This window comes from Geotrypetes seraphini, chromosome 1 (assembly GCF_902459505.1).
Source record: "Geotrypetes seraphini chromosome 1, aGeoSer1.1, whole genome shotgun sequence".
Taxonomy (NCBI): Eukaryota; Metazoa; Chordata; class Amphibia; order Gymnophiona; family Dermophiidae; genus Geotrypetes; species Geotrypetes seraphini.
The window spans coordinates 71,248,694-71,270,171 of record NC_047084.1 but is presented as its reverse complement, the minus strand read 5'-3'; the positions used below and the strand labels follow the sequence as shown (position 1 = coordinate 71,270,171).

The following is a 21,478-nucleotide window of genomic DNA, read 5'->3' as shown; positions in this document are numbered from 1 at the left end:
ACTTGCAGGGTTGGGACAGGGAAAAATTTATCCCCGTGTCATTCTCTACTCCATGACTGCCCTTGCTTTGATTCTGTGCTCCAAATCACTGCTCTTGCATTCGTCTTTAGGAGACAGCCATGACATTGTTCAAACTAATTATCAATTGAGTGGTATGGCTCTTCAAAGCAGTGGCTGCAAGCCCAGCAGCTCTTCACTTTGTATCCATGATGATAATCTCGGAACTGAGTCATTGCAATTAATTATTGTGACTAGTTCAAATGACATTCCTGTGACTACAATTCAGCACAGATGTCATAGTAGTGTGCAGCTGTGACTCTTATGATTTCACTGCAATTAGAGGTTAAAGAAAATAGGTGACCATCTCTGGGAAAAGGTGACTAACGTCACCAGAAGCAAAAAAAAAAATAAAAATGGAGGTCCATTGGAGCGAACAATTAGTAACGCAACAGTTCAAACCCTATTCTTTTATGTGAACAAATAAAAAAGTTACAAAAGTTCAAACATGTAAGTTTTACAGATTGCTTAGAAACCCATGACATGAAAAACTGGCCAGTCTCAACCTTTTGGATCTGAGACTTCAGTCATCTTTTCCCAGACAGTCTACATATAAGTGTATGTAAACCTTTGCCTTCTCTACCTATATTTTTAAGTTCTTGTAAACCGTGTCGAGCTTCATATTCATGGAGATGATGCGGCATATACAGTGGTGCCTCACACAACGAACTTAATTCGTTCCAGGAGCAAGTTTGTTATGCGAAAAGTTCGTTATGTGAAACGCGTTAAGCGCAGTGACTAACGACTGCCTGCAGTGCCTGCGCGGAAGGATGCAATACATCGGCAGCGATCGTGGAAGCTCGGGCGACTTCGTTGTGTGAAACGAAGTTCGTTGTATGAATCAAGACATGAAGTTCGTTGTGTGCAGCGTTCACTGTGCGAGGCGTTCGTTATGCGAGGCACCACTGTAAACTTAAGGTTTAGATTAGATTAGTCACATATTTAGGTCAATATTCAGTTCTTCTGGTAATGGATTTTTATTTTTTTTTTTTTAAAGCTGGCTGAAGCATATAAAATACTCTAAGGTCAATATTCAAACAGCAATTATACACAAAGTGGGCATTTACATTTATGCACTGAATACGCATGTAGATGATTAGAAACATGGTATACATGTGTTCACATAAGTGTATAAATGCCCAAATTGTACTTAAGTGCTATTCAGTAAATACTATAGGCCTGATATCACTATGTAACATGATTTTTGTTACTGAGTAGTGCCATTTCATTTCATTACATTATATTACATTAGTTCTTATATACCACAGTGACCTCAAGAATCTGCCACCCTAGGCGATTGCCTGGTCTTGCCGAATGGTTACATCAGCACTGTAGTTGTTGCAGGTTTAAACTGTGCTCCCTTCCTCCTGTCAAGCCTTCACTTACCAACTAAGGAGTGAAACCTGCTGGAGCTGCTGGTAGGAAAGAATCTCAAAGGAATTCTCCCCTGTCGCTTGCTGAGTGAGAAGTGGAATCCACAGCCTCGGATCGCTCCCTGCATCGTCTTTCCCCAGGCAGAAAATAGAAAAACTGAGAGGAGAAGAGCAGTGGCTTCAGGGACTGTTGAGGGGAAGATTTATTTTTGTCCTGTATGTATTTTGCATTCTAAGCAACAAAGAGTACAGAAAGTGAAGAGCCACCAGTGGGGATGGAAGAGAGAGAGAGAGCTGTGACCTCAGAGCGTAAGTTGTAGACAAAAAGGAAGGGAAACTGTGTTCCCAGGGGAAGGGGAGGAGTGGATAGGCGGGCCATGGGCAGGAGCAGCAGGAGAAAAGGGATTGAGTCTGGGAGTAGAGTGTCTGTCTCACTCCTTTCTTTCTGCAGGCAACTTGAAAGGGAGGGGCTGGAGACAGTGGCTAGCTAGGACTGGATGGGCCCCAGGCAGAAAAAATTGAGCCAGACCCCAGGCAGGAGTAGACGAGCCAGAAGTAGGTGAGCCAGGCCCAAGCTAGGAGTAAGCGAGCCAAGTTGCACATTTCCTAAAGCTACAATAAAGAAGAAATATTTTTCTATATACTACTTTAGGCCAAAATAGACAGTGATACTCATTTCCTAAAGCTGACATATTACAATTAATAAATTCAGAAACAAATACTTAGAACTTTTCTACCTTTGTTATCTGAGCATTGCTTTAGTCTGTTTTTATTTAACCCTCTCCAGTGTCTCCTGTCCTTTTGACATTTCTTCTCTCTATATATAAACCAACATCTCCCCCTGTGTCCCTGTCTCTTCCTTTGTATCTAGTTTTACCCCTCTGTGTCCCTGAACCTATTCCCTCCCTGACCACTATCTCTTCTATGTTCCTGCCCCTGTCCAGCCTCACTCTCCACACCCCCCCCTTCTCCATAGTTTGGCATCTCTTCCCAACTTCCTCCATTGGTCCAGCATCTCTCCTCCTCTCTCTCTCTCCTCCAGTCTCCCTCCTCTCTGTGCCCCCCTCAAGTCCCTTTCTTCCCTCCAATTCTCTCTCTCTCTCTTTCTTCCACTTCCCAATGTGATTCCAGCATCTGCCCTCTCCTTTCCTTCAGGTCTCTCTCTTTTTTCTCTGCTTTTCCTCAGGTCTAGCACTGCAACCCCGCAATCCCCACTGGCCAGTATCTAGCTCTCCATCCCTCCTGCCCCACGGGACTGGCTCCAGCTCTCTCCTGCTGGGTCTCCACATGATGCACTCATCTCAAAAAGAGCCTGAAAGCTGCCACTGTGGCTAGTGGGGCCTTTCCTGTGCCAATTTCCGTCTCTGATGCAACTTCCTGTGGGAGGGATGTTGTACAGAAAGGACACCCCCCCCCCCCCACACACACACACACCTGAAGCAGCAGCTTTCAGGCTCTTGTTAGCCACAAATTGCAGCATGTGAAGGTATGGCAGGAGGAAGCTGAGGAATTTGAGCTGGAGCAGTTATGGTCTATGGGCAGATGACTGAGTCAAGTGCATGCAGCTTCAGGTGATCCTTACCATTGGGTAGCCCTGAGCATTTTGCCAGGCTCGCTCAACGGTAGCTACACACCTGGTTGTAGGAGAATACCTTGCAGCTCTGGAGCCTGGAAAGTAGTAGGGGAACTGTGTTTCAGGCTGTTCCCCCAGAAACAAAGCATTGCTGTTCAGTGGCGGTCCACCCCGGGTGCACGCTTCAAGGGGGTGCACAAAACGGCACCTCAGCGCGACTGCCATACTTATTCCAGTACAAGCTAGATTACTCAGAATTGTATATCCAAAGACCCGTTATTCCAAAAAGTTATATATATGGTCTCTGTAAATGTGTGTTCATAATACTTAGGAGGTTTCACAAACCTCAATAGTGCCTACTGCATGAAAACAGACTTTCTTTCATACAGACCAATGGCACATAGAGATAAATAGTATAATTTCTTTATTAACTCATGCAATATAGATAGTGATACTCATCTCAATCTACGCGGGTGGGGACAGCTGGTGAGAAAGGGGGTCTTGTCTTTTAGATCGTCCAAGTACCGATTTAGGCGGGTGTTTAGACGTTTTTTCTGTTTCGATTATGAGCACCTTTCTCTTTAAGGATGCATTTGAACTTTAAGAAATTGAATGTAAACACTGCAAGAAACTTCTCTCTTTATACTTGGACTATCTTTTATTCTAGTCCCATACTTCTGGTTCCAACCAATACTCTTTCCATGGTCTGGCATCTCTCTCCTTTCCTTCCCTCTCCCACACCCCCATGGTCTGGCATTTCACTCTCTCCTCTCCCTTTCCCCCACTTCCATCAGCATCTGCCCCCTTTCTCTCCCTCCACCACACTTCCATACCACCCTGACCTCCTATCTCACCCTTCACCACGCTTCCATACCACCCTGACCCCCTTTCTCACCCTCCACCCCTTTCCACACCACCCTGACCCATTTTCTCACCCTCCACACCCTTCCTTACCACCCTGACCCCTTCAGAAGAGAAGACTGAGAGGGGACATAATAGAAACATTCAAGATACTGAAGGGAATACACTTAGTAGATAAAGACATGTTGTTTACCCTCTCCAAGGTAGGGAGAACAAGAGGGCACTTTCTAAAGTTAAAAGGGGATAAATTCTGTACAAACGAAAGGAAGTTCTTCTTCACCCAGAGAGTGGTGGAAAACTGGAATACTCTTCCAGAGGCTGTTCTAGGGGAAAACACCCTCCAGGGATTTAAGACAAAGTAGACAAGTTCCTGTTGAACCGGAACGTTTCAGGTAGGGCTGGTCTCAGGGCACTGGTCTTTGACCTGGGGGCCACTGTGGGAGCGGACTGCTGGGCACGATGGATCACTGGTCCAACCCTGCAGTGGCAAGTTCTTATGTTTTTAACATAATTTTGAAAGATTTTAAATTTGGCTCTAATCTCAACTCTCATGGCATATGGTTTCATAAATTTGGAACTGCAAAATAAAATGCTTTATTATGAGTAGACACCCACCTAGCTCTATAAACAAAAGGTATTATCTTGAGTTGATCTCAAGGTTCTTAGTGGCGAGTAAGGAATCAAATACGAATGTATATATTCAGGCTGTAGAGAGTAGAAGACTCTATGCGCAAGGAATAGAACTTTAAACTGAATTCTATAACGAACGGGTAGCTAATGATATTGCAAGTAGAGGTGTTACCCTATCAAAATTTTTTTTTTAAGCCTAGAACTTTGCAGTATTCTGCAAAGTTTGTAATCTTTTCAGATTTCTATTTGAGGTCCCCAAGTACACAATGTTGCAATAATCCAATTTTGAGGTTATTAAAGCATGAAGAAGGGTATGTAGATATTTTTCCTGAAATAGTCCTCAAGGCTCTTAATGTGTAAAATCCTTTTTTTATATCTGACACTGTAGTTTATATAGAAAGAAAAGATAGGAGGTTTACACTTATTTTTGTTCTTCATCAGTCCCACTGTTCCCTCTCCACCACATCCAACATTTCTCCCTCTCATCTCTCTCTTCCCCATGCCCCTCCCACCACCATGTCCAATATTTCTTTCTCTCTCCCTTTGCCCAACAATTCACCTGCTTTCTTCATTTCACCATGTGCACCATCTGTCTTTCCTTCTCATTCAGGCACCCATGCCCAACAATTTTTTCCTTTCTATTCCCTCTCCACCTCAGCATCTCTTTCCCTCACTTCCTCCATTCTTCCATCCTATCTCCCAAATTCATGCTCCCCTGCCTCACTCCATTGTGTCCCATATTCATACTCCCTCCCTCCTTTCCTCCCTCCTTTGTTTGAAGTTTCTTCTTCCTCCCTTCCTTCTGTGTCCCAACGCGACCCAGCTTTTCCCTTCTGATGCCAATGCGCCCCTCCTCCTCCCTTCCATGTTGCAATGTGCCCATCATCGTCCCCTATGTTCTGTGTCCCAAATTTGTGCCTCCCGCTTTACCTCCTCTGGCCGGCTTCCTCCTCCCAGCTGCACTTTTGTTGGCAAAGCCACGAGTGGCGGCTCCTGCACGCAGCCAGCTGGTCTTCTCAAAGCTGCAATTGGTGGCTCCTGCATGCGGTTCACTGACCAGGAAGCCTTCCCTCTGACATCTGCATGAGAGGGAAGGCTTCCAGATCAACGGGCTGCATGCACAGGCCGCCGATCACAGATTTGCGAAAAACAGGGGACCGCATGCTATGCTGTGGATGCTATTATTTACTTGCTCACAGCCCTCTGTTTCTCCCAAACCCAACAACCTCCTGTATAACTTCAACCAATAAATGTTCCAAGCCTCAGTCTGATGTTCCAGCTGCCTCTCTGAGCATTCCAAGCCTCTTTCTGATACTTCAACTGCCCCCCCCTCCTTTCTCTCTACATACTGCATACATACTCTACATACTGTATATATACATACAAGCATAATTCTGGTGCTCCAATTGTCTCTCTCACAGTTCATTCCAAGCCTCATTCTGGAGTTCCTACCCTAGAAATTCTGACTACACGCCAGTGTTGCCAGTTGGGTGATTTTCCTGCCCAATTGGGCTACTTTTTAAGGCCCTTGGCGGGAAATAAAGGGCTTGAGCGGGTGGCAGGTTTTTGGGCTACTTTTTGAGGCAAATGGGTTATTTTGGGTGGGTGATGGTTCTGGACCTCCGATTGTTGAGTTTGTCTTTTTTATTGGTTCAGCTGCAGCACAACAGGCTAATCACAAATGACCTTAGGAAGTAACAAAAGTCATTAATGGACCCCAAACTAATTTGAATAAATTATTATGCCCCAACATGTCAGCGTTCATTTTCTCATACTTATAACACAAACATAAATTCGCCCACCTAAAGGTAAAACTAAGCCTATCCCAATTTTTCCAATTGTGGGTAACCATTTCCATGGCAATCCCGGAAATGATAATGAAAAGCCGGCATGTATAACGGTTCAATGGGGATTTAATATGCAATAGTGTCCCACAGATGACTACATCATAAGTTAATGGAATCAATGATTCCAGTTTGTTATTGATATGTCCCATATTGACTTCCAAAAATTGAGTATCAAAGGACAATAGAACAACAGATGATCCAGTGTCCCTATTTCAAGATGACAGTGCCAGCATCTATTAGATTTAAAGCTATTTAACTTCTGCAAACGAACTGGGGTCCAAAAAGACCTATGTAATAAGAAAAACCAAGTTTGTCTCATAGATGCTGACGCTGTACATCTCATCCTCCAAGTCCAAATCCGTGGCCATTGAGAAGCAGAAATCTGCTACTTTATCTCAATGCTCCAAATGTCTTATCAGAGATCTTAATGGATCTCATATAACAATGTATAGCTAGAAGATGTTACTCAACATGTTCTATTCATGTCCGGTTAAAATAAAAAGTGAGTAACAATAACTAACTAGTCTTAATCTTACTCTTCAGTTACTTTTCATTCTCTTGAAAATGGACCTTGTTCATGCAACCATGCTTTTGCCCTTCCTTTCAGCCACAAAAATGTAAAATTTAGAAGGGGGGGGGAGGAGGGGGAATGGACACATATCCGTGCAAACCTCCAAGAACTTCCTGGAAAAACAAAGCTCACCTGGGGTGTCAGCTTCTAGTGGGGGGTTGAAAGGAGCAGCTGCAATCCAAAGTTAAACACAATTACTGGCAAGCACACAAACTCAGCACTGCCTACTTTTAGCCCTAGGGAGGGGAGGGGGGAAGGCAGATGTCATAGCCCAGGGGTGTCCAATGTCGGTTCTCGAGGGCCGCAATCCAGTCGGGTTTTCAGGATTTCCCCAATGAATATGCATTGAAAGCAGTGCATGTAAATAGATCTCATGCATATTCATTGGGGAAATCCTGAAAACCCGACTGGATTGCGGCCCTCGAGGACCGACATTGGACACCCCTGTCATAGCCCATTTATCTGGGTCAGTAGCTTTTGGAGATTTATTGAGGGTAATTTATGAAGAGGGTGCATAAGAGGGGAAATTATATATTGCAGATCCATTTCACAAGAGCAACATAAGAGCTTGCAAATCTTTATCAGAAGTTCCCCCAGAATATTCAGCTGATCTGAGGCATAAGCGACTTTGTGCTGTATGTGTTGGTAAGAATCAGTGCATAGGTGCTTACTTTGAAAGATACATCATTACTGACCTAGTTTCCACTCCACCTCTCCTTCTCAAATGTCTGTGTATATGTCACATAATAGCAGGCACTCAGAAGAAATTATGTGGTCAATATTCAAAGCAATTTAAATGGACAGAAACAGCTCCTGGTCATTTAAATTACTTGTCTGAGGCTAACAGGGTATATTTAGCAGCTCTTAACTGGATAGTAATGCTGAAAATCCCTGGTTAGTACCTAAACCAACATCAGCTACTTTGTGGGCATTCCAAGGGGCATAGTTGGCACTTAGCCTGCTAAGTGCCAATATTCAGTACTTAACCAGCTAGGAAAAACACATACCCGTATTTGCCGGCGTATAAGACGACTGGGCGTATAAGACGACCCCCCAACTTTTACAGTTAAAATATAGAGTTTGTTATATACTCGCCGTATAAGACTACCCCTTCTTCCGATTCGCGACCCCCCCCCCCCAAGCCGGCAAAAACAGCTTTGCACCGCAGGCCCAGCCGCCCAAGACGAGTCGGAGGCCCCTACCCGCCGCATCCTGCACGTGGGCAGACTCAGCACAAACGCTGCTGATGGCCCCAATCGACACGCTGACCTCCCCGCGCACGTTGACCATCTTCTCTCTGCCTGCACTTTCCCCGCGGCCCTCTTCGGCGACTCAGCAGGGGCAGCGATCAAGACAGGCTGCAAACGTCGGGACCTTCCCTCTCTGAGTCCCGCCTATTTTGTTTCAACTTCCTGTTTCCGCATAGGCGAGACTCACAGAGGGAATGACCGCCTCTGTTGATCGCCCGAGGCTGGGAGGAACAGAAGATTTCTGCAAACACCATCGGGGCAGAAATTTTAACGGGTCCATCTCGCCGGTCCTGTGCGGACCGGCAGGAATTTTCTGCGGACCGGCACCGGTTGAAGAACTGTGATGTAAACAGTACCCGGCGTATAAGACGACCCCCGACTTTGGGGAGGATTTTAAGGTACTGAAAAGTCGTCTTATACGCCGGCAAATACGGTAAATAGGACCACATAAAACACAGTCCTATCTTTATGCAGTACATTGCAGCCAGTGCAGAATATTGCACTTAACCAACTATGTTTTACTTTAGAGGCTGACCGAATTTCGGTTTCAGTTATGGTGCCAAAACTGGCCCCAATTTTTTTCTGCCTGGTTTTGGTTTCAGCCAAAAGAGTATGACCATGGGTTTAGTTTCAGCCGAAACTGGCTGTATATTTCCAGTAGAAGCCAAAAATTTGTACTTTGTTCTGTTTCCCTCCCTCCCCCTCTCATCTGAACAGGAGGTTGCCTTTACCCCTGCCCACGTATAGGGTTTTCCCTTTCATAGAAACATGATGGCAGATAAAGGCCAAATGGCCCATCTAGTCTGCCCATCCACAGTAACTATTATCTCTTTCTCCCTCTGAGAGATCCCACATGCCTATCCCAGGCCCTCTTGAATTCAGACAGTCTCTTTTTCCACCATCTCTTCCAGGAGACTTTCAGGCCTATCTTATAATTCCTGTCAATCTAGGAATATAAGTCAAGGCAGAAGTGATCTCGACACTCCTGCCAATGCTGGCTCTGCTCTCAAAATAACTACCTTGAACTCTAGTGGCAATCTCGCAAGACTGCCACAAGAGGTCACAGCAGCTGTTTTGACAGTAGAGCTGATATGGGCAAGAACACTGAGGATCACTCCTGCCCTAACAACACCACTAGACCACAAGGCATTGTAAGGGAGTTGGAAGTGGGGTGGGGAGAGAGCTACTCTTTGTATTCTTTTTTTGCATGTGTGTATAATGCAATTGCAAATAATGCAGGTATGATCTTACATACAAAGTAGTTTATATGGCAAACAGAATGTTCCAAATAAATCTTTTGATAAAGGTTTATCAGGAATTTAAGTCTGTAAATTTGAGATGATATACTCCTTAGGAATTAGTCTTTCTGTTGAGATATGACATCAGCTGTCACTCCAAATGTGGTGCAAAGTCAGCCATTGTAAAAGATCTGTGACTTTTAATTTCAGTTTTCATAAGCTGAGTTCCATGTGTGCAAAAGCTATTTTGCTTGGAGACAAAATATGGTCCTTCATTATTTAAATTATATATATATATTTATTTATTTATTTTCTGGCTTGGATACTATTTAGGTGATTTTCAAGAATTTCCAGGCTCTTTTGGGTATGATGAAGATGAAGTGTTTTAATCAAACTTGTGGTGTACAGAAGCTAGATTCTGTGAGAAAGGAACCTGCAGTGATTGTTTTCAAGCACAAGTACTGGTCAGTTTATAGTTCTGGTAGGGAAATATTATTATAATGAAATGACATTTATATATTAGAAAATAAATTTGTCAAATGAATTGCTTTTGATTGTAATTTCTCAGCGCATATAGTCCTCACATTCAGTAATGTCAATGTGGTTTTTTAAATTCTGGATTATGCATCAGGCTGGTATAACGTCTGTTCTCTTTTACACTTTTTGTAAGAATCTATATCCTGCTTGTCCTTAATCAATGTTATAACTAAATACAAAATGGGAAACATCCCAATGTTACTTTTTCTTGCTACTTTTGCACAGTTTGAGTAAGATAAAAAGTTGGTAACCATGATGTTTTTTTACATGTTGTCACAAAGGTCCTATTTCATCTGCATTGACTTGGGAACTTAAATTACCAGACTTGCTGAGAACTCCTTCTTAAAATGGATCTCCCGGTTGTCAGCCTGTGCTTGCAGTTCCTGGGGCTAGAAGGTAATCTGTGGGTTTGGCAGAGGGCTGCCAACTGCAAGCTCGGATAATCGCCAGTGGGCCTCATTGGTTCACATTTACACAATCAAACTTTAGTTTTTGGTTTCGGCTGAAACCAGGTGATAAATTTTGAGGTAGTTTCCGTGGTGGTTTCGCTTACGGCTGAAACTTTAAAAAGCAGTTTCAGTTGACCTCTGTTTTACTTGGCTACATATGCCTGGATAGTCAATGCTGGTCCCCAAACATGGCCTGGCAGTAAAGCTAGTGGCGGTTAGCAAAACACTGAGCACCGCTGACTGAATATCTGAATAGGCCCTCTATGTTCAGCAGCCAGTTAGCAAATAACTTCAGTATCTGTGTAGTTTCAAAACTTATATGGATAGTATGAGCTGAACATCTGACTGAATGGACCAATGCAATCCGTATAAGGTGATGTTAGGCTTAGGTGGGATGAATGCCATTTAGTGGCTGTATCTGGCCACTACTGGCATAAACGAAATGGTCCAGAAAGCTTTTGATAAAGTTACTCATGAGAGGCTCCTAAGAAAATTAAAGAGTCATGGGACAGAAGGCAATGTTCAATTGTGGATTAAGAATTGGTTATTGGACAGAAAACAAAGAGTAGGGTTAAATGGCCATTTTTCTCAATGAAGGAGGGTAAATAGTAGTGCTGCCCAATTTCTGATTTGATTCGATTCACCTCGGGTGAAGGGGCGGGAACATGGCAGAGAGAAGACGCTCTGAAGCTGTTCAGCAGCTTGCAAAGATCGCTAGCGCCAGCGATCTTATTGCAGGCTGCTGAAGTTAGGGAGATTTATTCTGGAGGCCAGGGGGAAGATGGAGAGCACAGTAGCGGGTAAGCCACTTCCTGACTGACCCTCCCCACTCACCCTCTAAAGCAGGAGCGGCAGGCCAGCAAAAGGCAGCGCTGCCGCTTCTGCTTTAGAGGGCGAGTGGGGAGGGTCAGTCAATGAATCGGGAGGCCGATTTTTTGGCGGGGTAAATCGATTTGAATCGATTCACCCGAAATGAATCGGTGAATCGATTTGAATCGTGAATCGGGCAGCACTACTCTGTACAGTGTTGCGTACGTCTGGTAGCGCTCTAGAAATAAATAGTAGTAGTAGTAAGTGCTCACATGGTAATTTATAAACATAGCATGAAAAAGCTCCGGTCCTGGTCCTGGTCCCGGTAGCTTGATATGGTACAGATATAAGAGCGAAAACAGGATTCCGGAACTTGAGGCCCTAGTGGATGGCTGGTTAACAGTTAAGCTCCCTCCTCTGAACATCATTTTTAGACTCTAAAGTTACAATTTCTCTCAAATATAAAGACAAAAACTTTAGAAAATGGCTTCTAACAAGCAGAACCTGGAAACATCTGTAAAATCTACAGGAAAAGTTCAAAGACTGAAAGAAGATCCACAGACTCCAAGTGGGATTCCTCTGCCACTGGATGCCTTAGATATAATAGAGGTAATGGAACAAATGTTCACTGTGGAGTTTATTAATCACAAGTTATAATAAAAAAAAGGATAAAAAGATAAGAAGCAAAAGATAAATAGTAATAATGTATTAAGCAGGTTTTTGGCCAGTGATTGAAGTATGGAGTGGTTATACGGATTATATCTACGCTGACAGTGAGAGTCAATGAGACAATAAAGTGCAGTACTCCCTGACTCTGAGGCCTTTTCCTGCATAAATAATACGACCAAATACGATCAAAAATATGTTTAAAAATATGTCTAATAAAAATTGTTAGTAGCTTATTGAATGCAGACCTCTTCATTCGAGTGGATTATTTGATATTTTTGTATATTGGTTATTCATACCACTCAGTTAGTGATTCCTTAACATTATCACATGGCCATTAATGCAAAAATTAGGAAAAAGTAATTTTTGCAGGCATGGTTAAAAAGTGGTCTTAGCATACAGGAAAGACCCATGCACTACCCCTAGATTTAAGGGAAGAAAAAATACTTGACCGCTTCAAAGGGAAACTGTTCAAAGATGCTTTCGCATTGTAACCTCAATTTCACCAAACGCCCATATCCAATAACAAAAATTCTATTTTATTTTTATACCTTTACCTAGATGTTCTTATCTTGATTGTTTTTCTATCCTATAATGAATGTTGTTCCTCCCCTTGTGTTCCAGTATGTCTAGTTAGTTTGGAATTATGCCTATACAGTTTTAGCATTGTATAATTCGTATTTTTGTGTTTCACCTAGAAATTTTTGATAGGTGATTATATCAAATTTGAATAAAACTTGAAACTTCAGGGCGTGCTAAGGCCACTTTTTACCACAGCTTAGTAAAATGACCTCCTTTATTATTTGTATTAATGCTTACATACCTTGTTATAAATGGCTTAAATGAAATAAGACACCATTGGGAGATTTCACAAGTGATTTATTTGTAATAAAATACAATGTGTACATTGCTGGAATAATTAAGTACAGGATCGAATATCTACCTTGATAAAAGGACTTTATATATCCTATTTGCGTGAAGTGTGCCAAGTGCAGTGCGATGTGGAAAAGAACAGAAATACAATATATAGCTTTGAAACAGAGGGAGGATACATTTTAATACATAACCAATACCACCCAAAAATATTTCATCTTTTATGTCATTTACATATATATCTATCTTTTAATACATATTTCTTTAAAATTCTGTATTTAAAATGCAGCAGCAAGTTTGTTTATCTTGCTGCCTTTTAGCTAGGTGAACAGAAAGTACTGTGAGCGCAGTCCAAATCCATTCCTCATCTGTTCAAAAGTGCTTATCTCATCTGTCTCGCTCTTAGACAATCATTGAAATTTTGTTAATTATCCTGAGATAGTTTAAGCAGCATACAAAATACCAAGGTCAACATGCCAGGCAGACTCTACCTGTAGTGTTTGGATGCATGAGGTGAAGTGTCCTTCTTGCACATATTTGCAAACACTCTGTGGTTGTGAAAAGTCAATGTTTTCCTTCACCACAGAGAAGCAAGTTTGCTTGGGAAGTCTGAAACACAGGTACATTTCCTATGTTTATTTTTTAATTAATTTCCATTTGTTACATTAATAACATATTACAAGAAAATAAATTTAAGCAGAAACAAAGAGCAGAAAAACCCAAAGGGAAAAAATATAAACTCTTAAATCATCATATAGTCCACATTAATGAGGCTGTCCTAATTCCTAAGAGGACTAAGAAAATATTTCTAAGGAAAACAGTCTCAAAATATTCATTCAGGTCAAGCAGCAAATATTTAAATCACTTTTAATCTTCAACCAACACATTAGTTTCTAAATCTTTCTCCAATACAGGTTTATCTTTCAGAAATAATTCCAACTGAGATGGATCCACAAATATGTCTCAATTATTCCCATAGGAAATTAAACATTTGCATGGAAATCTGAGGAAGAAAGTAGCTCTCACAGCCAAGACCCTAGGCTTGAGCTGAAGGAACTGTTTCCTCCGAGATTGTGTCTGCTTAGCTACATCAGTGATGACCACAGAACAAAGCCTGTTACTTAGCAAAATATAGTTTAAGAATATCCTGTTTTTCTAATTCTTTCTTAAAAATAACCAACAATGTGGCTTGTTTTGCAATATAGTCCTTAGAAGATTCCAGAAATTGAGATATATGGAGCTAGGCCCCTGTATGAAAATACTTATAGTTCAGACATAAACATTCTGGATTATTAAAAACACCAGATTTTCCATGCATTGGTATTTGACTATGAAAAGGGTAAATTTTGGCATTAGCTATAAAAGACAAGCCTCTCTTGTATGGCATGGCTTCAGTCAAGTGAAGCATCCTGAGTGTTCAGACAAGTCAATCAATCTGCATATATCAAATTAACAATGGCCTTGCCTATGCAATTAAAATTATTTCATAGATCAAACCTTACATAAATTTCTCTGAGAAGTCCATGCATTATAAGTGGTCTGAAAAACAGCACATACCACATTGAAATAAAGCTACATTTACTGGAGCACAGCAATTAGCATTGGCACAAAGGTATTGCAGATAGCTGATTAACCATCAGGGATGGGTGATCTTCCAAGAAGTTAATTTGCAAACCTGTGTTTGGAATTAAGGTGGGTGTTTAGTTAGCAGAGATTGATTTATCTATTGGCATGAACAGGTGAAAATCATAACTTGCCCAATGACATGCACTGTTCAATTAAATTTGTTGAGTTTGATAATTTAAGATGCTGAAAAGTACCAGGTGGGAAGTCTGACTTTGATATATATGAACAAAGAAGCCCAGACCATGAGTTGCCATATAATCTGAAAATATATTTATGGAATAAATTCAACAAAGTATTCACTCATCTTATCTAAGACAAATAATTGTCTAGCATCCCCCCCAAAATCAAACACTGAAAAAGAGCATATCCACTTATGTTTTGTTTTATTTCTCTTCACCAATGATATTAGTAATAATAAGCTCCACAGAGGGTAGAAAAAGCCTCAGAAGTATAATGGAAATCTCACAGAGAAAATCTTGCAACTCTTTGTAGCTCCTCTTTTCAGTCATAGACACAAAAACCTCTCTGGTGCATTATTGATTCAATATCAACAAAGAGTCACCAGATGCTGTCAGTGTTTCATGAAGTCAGGGGAAAGTCTTCAATCTACTGCCAAATTCACTTAGCACATACCATAACTCTTCAATCCTTCATAGGGACTGCCTCACTCTCTTTAACTCTCTACTTTTACACACCTCTTCTAGTATTCTGATGCATTTATAGAAAACGCTGACGTAAAGTGGCCGATGCCAATCCAGTGCTCCCACTGGAGACTTTCAATTGGTCTATCACATGCATATCAAATTATATGGATTTAGGAGACGAGATTCGACAAGTCCAATGTTCTTTTTATCTGAAGAGTTTTAATAAAAATGTTGCCATTCAACCCTAAGGTTTAAACCAATAGGTTCAGCTGAATAACATACATATCCAGCGTTGCTCTCGCTGGGCCAGAAATCTACAGATATCACCTCCTCTTATTTCTGGCAGAACTTGGTCAATTACCACAGCTCTCATTTCTTCAAAATTTTGTTAAAAGTTTGATTATCTCTGTAGAACGTCCAAGTCCTAAGCCCACCCAAAACATGCCTCTAACACACCCTCTTAAGATTTAGACGCACTGGAGAAAGATGTAGGTGCACATAAATACAGGTAAGCAGAAAGATGTCTAGAAAGTCTTTTGGGAGAATGCCCACTTGAATGTTTTGACTAGTAAGACGTCCACGCATTGGTATATACTCTCTTTTGGACGTCTATTGAAAATGAGCTCCATTGAATCAATAATGCACCAGAAGAGAGGTTTTTATGCCTATGACTGAAAAGGGACGCTATAAAGAGTTGAAAGATTTTTCTATGAGACTCCCATATACTTCTGAGGCTTTTCCTACCCCTCTGTGGAGCTTAATATTACTAATATCATCGGTGATGAGAAATAAAATAAAACATAAGTGGGTATTCTCTTTTTGAACATTTTTTTGGGGGTGCTTGGTGCAATATTACCTACTAATCCCATTTTTGTTTTGCTTTTTGTATAAAAAATAATTGTTTAGACCAGGGATTCTCAATCCAGTCCTCAGGACACACCCAGCCAGTTAAGTTTTCAGAATACTTACAAGGACTATGCACAAGATAGGTTTGCATACAATGAAGATAGTGCTTGCAAATCTATTTCACGCTTATGCATTGTGGATAGCCTGAAAACCTGACTGGCTTAGGGTATCCTGAGGTCTGGGTTGAGAACACCTGGCCTAGAACAATTGTTTGTACTTCTTGTATTATGGGAGTTTTTGTATGGGAGGTTTTGTATTGTGGGAGTATGTATTGATAGTGTATGTAATGTTTGATGTAATGTTATATTTTTGTATATAAGTTTGTAACCTGCCCAGGGTAAGGGTGGGATATAAATGAATAAACAAACAAACTAGGGCCAAAAGAGATACAGTTAAGCCACCTTTAAATAAAGTGCATTATGCAGTTGGTATAGAAATTGACATGCTTTTAGCACATGCTCATGCTAATACTTAATACAATGGCTTGACAGGTGGCAATTCAATAAAGGGGTGCCTGGATGTAGGCACCTCAACATAGTGCCAGGAATGCATTCTATAATAGCATCTTGGGGCCTAGACTCAATTATAAATAGTAGCATAAATTTACAGCCAATTGCCAGCAAATGAGATGAGTCAGCATAAGACGTTCCAATTTATTCAAAAGGTTGCAAATAAGACCCAGCATGGCCGTGTTTCAGCTTTTGTCACTCTGCACTTCAAGAGGTCTCATTGTAGTCTTGCATGTTGGATGCTGGAATTTTGATACCTCTATTTAACACTTCAGACCCCTGATGCAGGTAACAAAAGCCAAAACATGGCGTCAGGTCTTCCATGTGCAACCTTTTAAGTTAATTGAATTATTTATTGGAACTTTTTGTGCTGTCTCATCTTTTCATTTGGTGGTCACCACTGTCACTTTATCTGTTTGCTCTTGTAGAGACCTTCCTACTCTTTTGTTGGAATATCCAGTTATGCCAAGTCAATGGCAGGTGTAAATGGGCATGCCTAAGTGTAGCACGTAATGTATACAACTTACATGAGATGGAACTCCTCTTGTATGAGGAAAGACTAAAAAGATTAGGGCTCTTCAGCTTGGAAAAGTTGGCTGAGGGAAGATATGATTGGGGTACATGTGAATCGATTTTTCACTCCGTCAAAAATTATAAAGATTAGGGGACACTTGATGAAGTTACAGGGAAATACTTTTAAAACCAACAGGAGGAAAAAATGTTTTCACTCAGAGAATAGTTAAGCTCTGGAACACATTGCCAGAGGATGTGGTAAGAGTGGATAGTGTAGCTGGTTTTAAGAAAGGTTTGGACAAGTTCCCGGAGGAAAAGTTCATAGTCTGTTATTGCGAAAGACATGGGGGAAACCACTGCTTGCCCTGGATCGGTAGCATGGAATATTGCTACTCCTTGGGTTTTGGCCAGGTACTAGAGACCTGGATTGGCCACTGTGAGTTATCTAAATGGCTGAATAGCCCCCAATAATGGGGTTTCTCACTCTGCAAAAATAATTCTGGTTAGCTCAGGGGGACTATTCATACCGTATCTTTCCTGTAAAGCTTTCTATGTGATCATTTTACTGTGGTAAATAACTGGAATCATTTTAACATTTTACAAAGATAATGCAAGGGGGTGTAATTCCTTGAGGAACCGATTGCAAAGCATTACACCATTTAGAAGCAACGCAAAGACCACTTACTATTTATAATCCTTAAGGCATTCAAGCAGTATCTGAAATAAATGTATACAAAGGTGGAGGAAGTCACGTCACCCTCTGAGATGGCTGCTTGAAAAAAAGAGCTCTGTCGGGCTGTGGTGCAATTGTGCTTTTCCTCATCCCAATCGTGTGATTTTTATTCGGAAGGTGTGCTCCAGTGAAGGGGTGAAATGTCTACACGCAAGAAATTGGAAAAAAAATTTCTGTTTTGCAGAAGAAGCCGGAGATTGTCAGAAGTCGGATGCACTGGCGGGCCTTGGTGCTAAGCAGCGCATGGCGCCAAGGATGTCGGAATTGGAAAGTGACGACCTGGGCTCTACAAATGATTATGCTCAGGACATTTGTCCTGTTTGTCTGCTTTGGTGTACAGCACTGTGTACATCTAGTAGCGCTATAAAAATAGAAATGGTAAGTAGCAGTTGTTGGTGACATAGCAAAGGTGAGAGGCGCCCCTCCCCTGCCCTCTTCTCCACTCCTAAAGGCTCCTTCCCCGTACCTCTGTAACATTCCTGGCGCGAGCAGCAACCCCAAAGCTGTTATCGTGCCTGCGTAGGCTCTTCCTCTGGTGTTACTTCCTAGGCGCAGGTCCGGGAAGTGTCGTCAGAGGAACAGCAGACGCAGGTGCGATATCAGCTTGGGGGTTGCTGCTCGCTCACACCAGGAACGTTACAGAGGCACAGGGAAGGGAAGCTGTGCATACGCGACAGTGGGGGACAGGGAAGGAGTGGGAGGGCTGAAAGAAGAATGGGTGCCACGTCCCTACCAAGATGGTGCCCAGGGCAGACCCCCCCCCCTTCTTATTGGTAGTACGGTAGTAATTTGCTGGACAGAAGAAAATGCTTCCTAGACCAGCAAATGCTGCAAGATCAATGTCCTCAGCTCCTGTAGTTACTACTATCACTTATAATAATAATAATAACAGTTTATTTATATACTGCAAAGCCGTGAAGTTCTATGCAGTTTACATAATTTAAAATACAATAAAAGCAGAAGATTAGAGAGTAAAGAACCAGTAGCTAAAAACCCTAAGAATCTAATAATTACATAGGGCTCCATTTACTAAGGTGCGCTAGGGCTTTAACGCATGGAATAGTGCGTGCTACATTGCCGCGTGTGCTAGACCTTAACGCCAGCATTGAGCTGGCGTTAAGTTCTAGAAGCGTAGTGCGCAGTGTAGCGCGCTGTAATTTCCTGCGTGCGCTAAAAACGCTAGCGCACCTTAGTAAAAGGACCCCCATAGTATAAAATTTTTACAAATTAACTACCTAAGTACTTAAAAGGTAAATGTGTTTTTTAGATGTTTTCTAAATTCCCCATAAATTTTGGTAAAAAGGAGCAGTTGATCTAAGTCTTTGCCCCATGCTGAAAGAAGATGCTTATGATATTTTTTAAGTTTGCACCCTTTAACAGGCGGAAAAGCAAAAATCAAATGTGGGCTTCTTTTATGTCTATTAGTTGTAAAAGAGAAAAAGTTCATTTATATATTTGGGAGTCAAATCAAATAGAATCTTAAAACTAAAGCAAATGAATTTAAATTTCACGCGTGCCTCCACTGGCAACCAACGCAACACCCGATAAAAGGGTGTCACATTTATTCAACCCCAAAATCAACCTGACCGCTGTATTTTGCACATCCGCAATCGTTGCATATGTTATGATTTCTATAGGGCTACTAGATGGACACAGCGCTGTCTATTAAGCATGTAAGAGACAATCCTGCTCAGTTTGCAGCAGTAGAGGCCTTTATGAATGGAACCTACAGGAAATCTCAATTCACTGAGCACACGGAAGCAGAGTGAGGCCTTATGTATTGCGTTACAGCATACATATTGGTTAATCGGTAATCAGACTGCACTATTTCAGGCAATCCACAGTTAACACATCTCTAGTTGAAACACGTTGGATAGTTTCCATAGGTCAAATCAGCAGTTCATCAATAATTTTAAACATAGATTTGATACGATATCTTCATAGCAATCTTACTTTCCCCTTGTAACCTATACTACTATTAACAAATATGTAATGACAGTTTAATTTGAACACTTAACACATGACAGATTGTTTCTGTATAAGAAAAGAATTGACATACCTCAAAATGAAATATACTAAAGGCAGAACAAAAGATTATGTACGTACATGAATATTAAATCTGAACAACAACCAGAAAGTGTGTCTAGCTTAGAATCATTAATTAGAATCACTATCAATATCTTACAAACCACTTCCTTTAACATTCCCATCAGTGTCTGAATAATGAAGGAGAAAATTCTGAAATTCCTGTGTGAGCCTACAGGTTTCTGGGAGCTCTGCAGCCACGGTCCTGCAAGCCAATTTTCAAAAGGGGAGTGCCCGTTGATTTCCCTTCTGAAAATTCAGGTTATCTAAAGGTGGCAGGGACAAATGTTCCTGTGGAAAAGTATCTGCTTTCTCACAGTTGTAAATAATAGAGGAAAAAGTGCATAAGCATTTACAAGTGAAATCCCTGCATTCACTCTTTCTTTCCCACACTAAACCTGCCCCAGCCCTGCCCTTTTTATGATCAAAAGTGTGTATGCCTTGAGGAACAAGGGATGTACTTTTGACTGTATGGGGTGGAGAGATTTTCAAACAGGGTAATATAACTGCATAAATAATGATTAATGCAGCTAGATGCCTTTCAGAATTGTCTTCTATTACAGTGACACATCATGGAAGACCCTGACACCAGGAAGCTAGAAATTAATTTAACCAGTGATAGAAAAATAATATAAATAAAAATACAGTATTAAGCTTGATGTACTATGTTATTTACAATAAGGTAATTTATGAAATTGTGCCCTGCAGTGGTTAAGAGTGGAAACTTGGGCTTGCAGTTATATTTTTAAAAGTTCACCGGAGTACAACCTTTTTTCTGTAAAAATTAAATAAAAGCTATAGCAACATGCCCCTTTGCAACAATTATTTTCTGCTTTCTACAATACATTATTAGTGTACATAAACAGATCCCACAGAATTCTGAATGCAACATTTTTAGAGAATCATTCATAATATGAAAGGTGCAAATTACTGATGCTAAGAACGCACTAAAAGTGCACGCCGAAAGGCCTCAAGGCTCTTCTCAGTTACAAGTTTTCCCAAAGGCACAACATTGGAGTAATCCTTCATTGTATAAGGCCCAAAAAGTCTGAATCATTTAGGACATGATTTATCAAGCTGCTTTTGTACTATAGACCATGTACCTTTTCAAAACAGAACTTCCACCATGTTCTTTGATTTCATTTTCTGTTGGCCTTCAGTAATATTGCACTATATCCTATCTGTACAGCATCCCGAATTGTATATCCACTGGAATAGCCCAATCCTCCTTGCTGTATCCCATTCCCTAAACTATACTACACCATTCTTCTTGTAACTCTTCTGGAAAAGTCCAGAAGTCTCTTTGTAATCATCCTGGAAATGTCCAGATGTCTCTTTTGTAATCCGCCCAGAACTGCAAGGTTGAGGCAGAATAGAAATCAGTAATGTAATGTATATAGTTTTCTGAAGGAACAAATGTGGAAAATTCCAAAGAAGGTGCCAGAAACTGTGTCCTCTTGCATTTTCTAAACTAAACTAAAACTTAGGGCTCCTTTTACGAAGGCGCGTTAGGGCCTTAACGCGCGGAATAGCCTGTGCTAAAATGCCCCGCGCGCTAGCCGCTACCGCCTCCTCTTGAGCAGGTGGTAGTATTTCAGCTAGCGCGCGCTAGCGCACCTTCGTAAAAGGAGCCCTTAGTTTTATAGACCGAGACACCAACCAAGAGGAGCTCGACTTGGTTAACAATAATGTAATACATAATACATAAAATTGACAAGGAAAAGTAG

General features: G+C 41.3%; 1 protein-coding gene and 1 long non-coding RNA gene across 3 annotated transcripts in view; one reads left to right on the top strand and one right to left on the bottom strand.

Annotated features, from left to right (window-relative positions):
- The window catches only part of AGXT2 (alanine--glyoxylate aminotransferase 2), an 84,231-nt gene extending 82,504 nt beyond the window's left edge, over positions 1–1,727 (bottom strand). Inside the window, exon 1 of the mRNA XM_033932919.1 lies at positions 1,444–1,727. Coding sequence (XP_033788810.1) covers positions 1,444–1,558 — 115 coding nt within the window. The 5' untranslated portion in view covers positions 1,559–1,727. The remainder of the gene's footprint in view (positions 1–1,443) is intronic.
- Positions 1,634–21,478, top strand: part of LOC117355013 — a 39,134-nt gene continuing 19,289 nt past the window's right edge. For both annotated transcript variants that reach the window (XR_004538263.1, XR_004538262.1), the window contains exons 1-3: positions 1,634–1,739; positions 9,734–9,864; positions 10,219–10,333. This is a non-coding gene — a long non-coding RNA (uncharacterized LOC117355013). The remainder of the gene's footprint in view (positions 1,740–9,733; positions 9,865–10,218; positions 10,334–21,478) is intronic.